This window comes from Pteropus alecto, unplaced genomic scaffold (assembly GCF_000325575.1).
Source record: "Pteropus alecto unplaced genomic scaffold, ASM32557v1 scaffold98, whole genome shotgun sequence".
NCBI classification, from domain to species: Eukaryota; Metazoa; Chordata; class Mammalia; order Chiroptera; family Pteropodidae; genus Pteropus; species Pteropus alecto.
Window position 1 is genome coordinate 3153674 of NW_006443570.1, and position 2171 is coordinate 3155844.

At 60.9% G+C, this 2171-nt stretch overlaps 1 protein-coding gene across 1 annotated transcript in view; it reads left to right on the forward strand.

The window, feature by feature from the left end:
• The first annotated feature begins 995 nt into the window (after window positions 1-995).
• SRCIN1 (SRC kinase signaling inhibitor 1) overlaps window positions 996-2171 on the forward strand; it is a 63726-nt gene continuing 62550 nt past the window's right edge. The window contains 1 exon segment of the mRNA XM_015599163.2: window positions 996-1119. Within this exon segment, the coding sequence (XP_015454649.1) occupies window positions 996-1119 (124 nt within the window).

A 2171-nucleotide genomic window follows, 5' to 3' on the forward strand; every position in this document is an offset into this window, starting at 1 on the left:
GGGGCGGTGGCCGGGTCGGGGAGGCGGTGGCCAGCGTGGCAAGGGATGCTTCGGGCGCAGGTGTGTGGGGGGCAGGGGACCGCGGCGCGCCGGGTTTGGGAGAAAGACCCGGGCGAGAGAAGTGCTAGGACCTGAGAGGGGGTCAGGGATTGGAGAGGCTGGAGACCGGGTGGGTAGGGCCTCACGAGTCCGGGGGAGAGGGTAAGAGGGGTTAAAATTTAAAGGGGTAAGTGTGGAGGGGGGAAGGGTAGGGAAAAGAGGAAGGGGGATGAATCGTGAGGACAGTGGGGGAAGGGAGTGGACCATCCGAGGTTGAAGAGCATGAAGGGGGAGGCGAAGGGTATGGAGAAGTCGGGGCGGGGGAGCATCAAAGGCCTCTCTCTTCCCCAGGTCCCAGAATGGGTTGCACGCACTTGGGTGGTGGTGGTAGGTTCTTCGAGCCAGTCCTCCAGGGAAGGAAGGGGATGAGCGCATTCTGGGGTTGGCTATGTTGCCAGGATACAAGCCTGTATTCCCCACTACCACCAACCGCCCCCCCTCACCTCGAGGCCCTAGCCTTGGAGACCTCGGAGCCTAGGCAGCAGTTGCAGAATCTGGGGACCAGCTCCCTGCTCGGCGGGCGGGTAGGGAGGGGCCACGAGTGGGAGGGGTTGGGGGAGGGGCTATTTGATCTTAAGCCCTCCCCCTGCAGAGGGCAGAGGAGGGCGCCCCCAACTGGGCTGAGCTTCTAGGGTGAGTGAGGAGTTAGGGACCGCTGGAGGCTGAGGGGCCGAGGGCGGGGCTGGGGAGGAGACGCTCCAAGGCTCCCCCTCCCCTCCCACGCACCCCCCTGCTACGTCAGAAGCTCCCGGACCAGCTCCGAGTCCTGTCAGTGGGGGCAGCAGGATGCTGGTGGAAGCAGAGGGGGCCGGCCGGGTGCCTCCGCAGCTCAGCTGGCAGGGCCCAGCGCGGTGTGTGCGGCTGCTAGTGCGAGCGCCCCCGCCCCACCCCGCCCCATGCAGCCCTGGCAGTGCCTCCGGCGCTTTGCCCTGGCCTGGTGGGAGAGGACAGCGGAGGGCAGCGCCCGATCTCCCAGGGAGGAGGCTGGAGCGAGAGACTCCGGGGGCCGAAGGGAGCCAGGTGAGCAGCAACAGAGATTGTGCAAGGAGGGGATCCCAGACTGTCTTTTCCTCTCCCCAAATACTGTGCAACCAGAAAGTCCTGCAGCCCCCAACTTTAAGGGAAGTGGGTTTCTGGCCAAAGGCTTTCAGAAGATGTTGGCGCTACTGTTGTTCTGGGGAGCAGATGAGAGCTGGGAGTGGGGGATAGCTGACCAGACGTACAGGCTTGTGGTTCTGAATGTTCCTTGGTTTGGGGTTTGAGCACTTGGGGCGAGGCAGGGTGGGGAACTCTGGATATATTGGTCTGGGTGACCTTGAGTCAGCTGCTTTGCTGTCTAACTCTGTGCCTCAGTTTCCCTTATTCTCTTCCATATCCTTCTTGCTGGTCTTAACGAATTGATGCGTTTGATGGAGACTGTCACTGAAAAATGTGAAGCTCTGTCATCACTGGTGGCAGCTGTGATGGTGGTGGTTTCTGGCAAGATTGTGCGTGGGTATGTAAGTGGGGGGCAGTTATGGTTTACGTGTGAGGGTTTTTGCTGTTTCTGGTTGTTGTTGGGGCCACCGTGGGCAAGTGTCAGGGCCTGGCATTCACATGGGAAGAAGAGCTCCAGGCAAGCTGAGAGTTGTTGGGTCAGAGACTTAGCTGGTGGCCTCATATGGAAACAAGGGATGGGGATGAGGGCTCTGGGCATAAGGGGAGAGGGTTCCAAGAATAGGATCTCCTCACCCAGACTGCCTGGCATCCAGGCACCGCTGGCAGCAAGTGTAAAGGCTTTGCCCTGGCTTCCTGCCACCCCGCCTTGGGGACAAGAGGGTCTTTGTCCAGTGCCCCACCCCCGGTTCTGCTTCATCCATGATAGCCAGTTCTATGTGATGACCCTCAGGGCCGGAATGGAGACTCGGGACCCCTGTGTGCTCTGAGGAGCTGGAAGATGAAACTGTGGTCTTCAGGCAGTGCTTAGTGGAGAGAGGGAGCTCTGCTAGGGGAAGGGTCCCTGAGAATGAGGCCTGCCCTCGCCCCAGGATTTCTGCTTGTCTCCTTGCCTCTAATGTGGGGGTTCTGGGGTC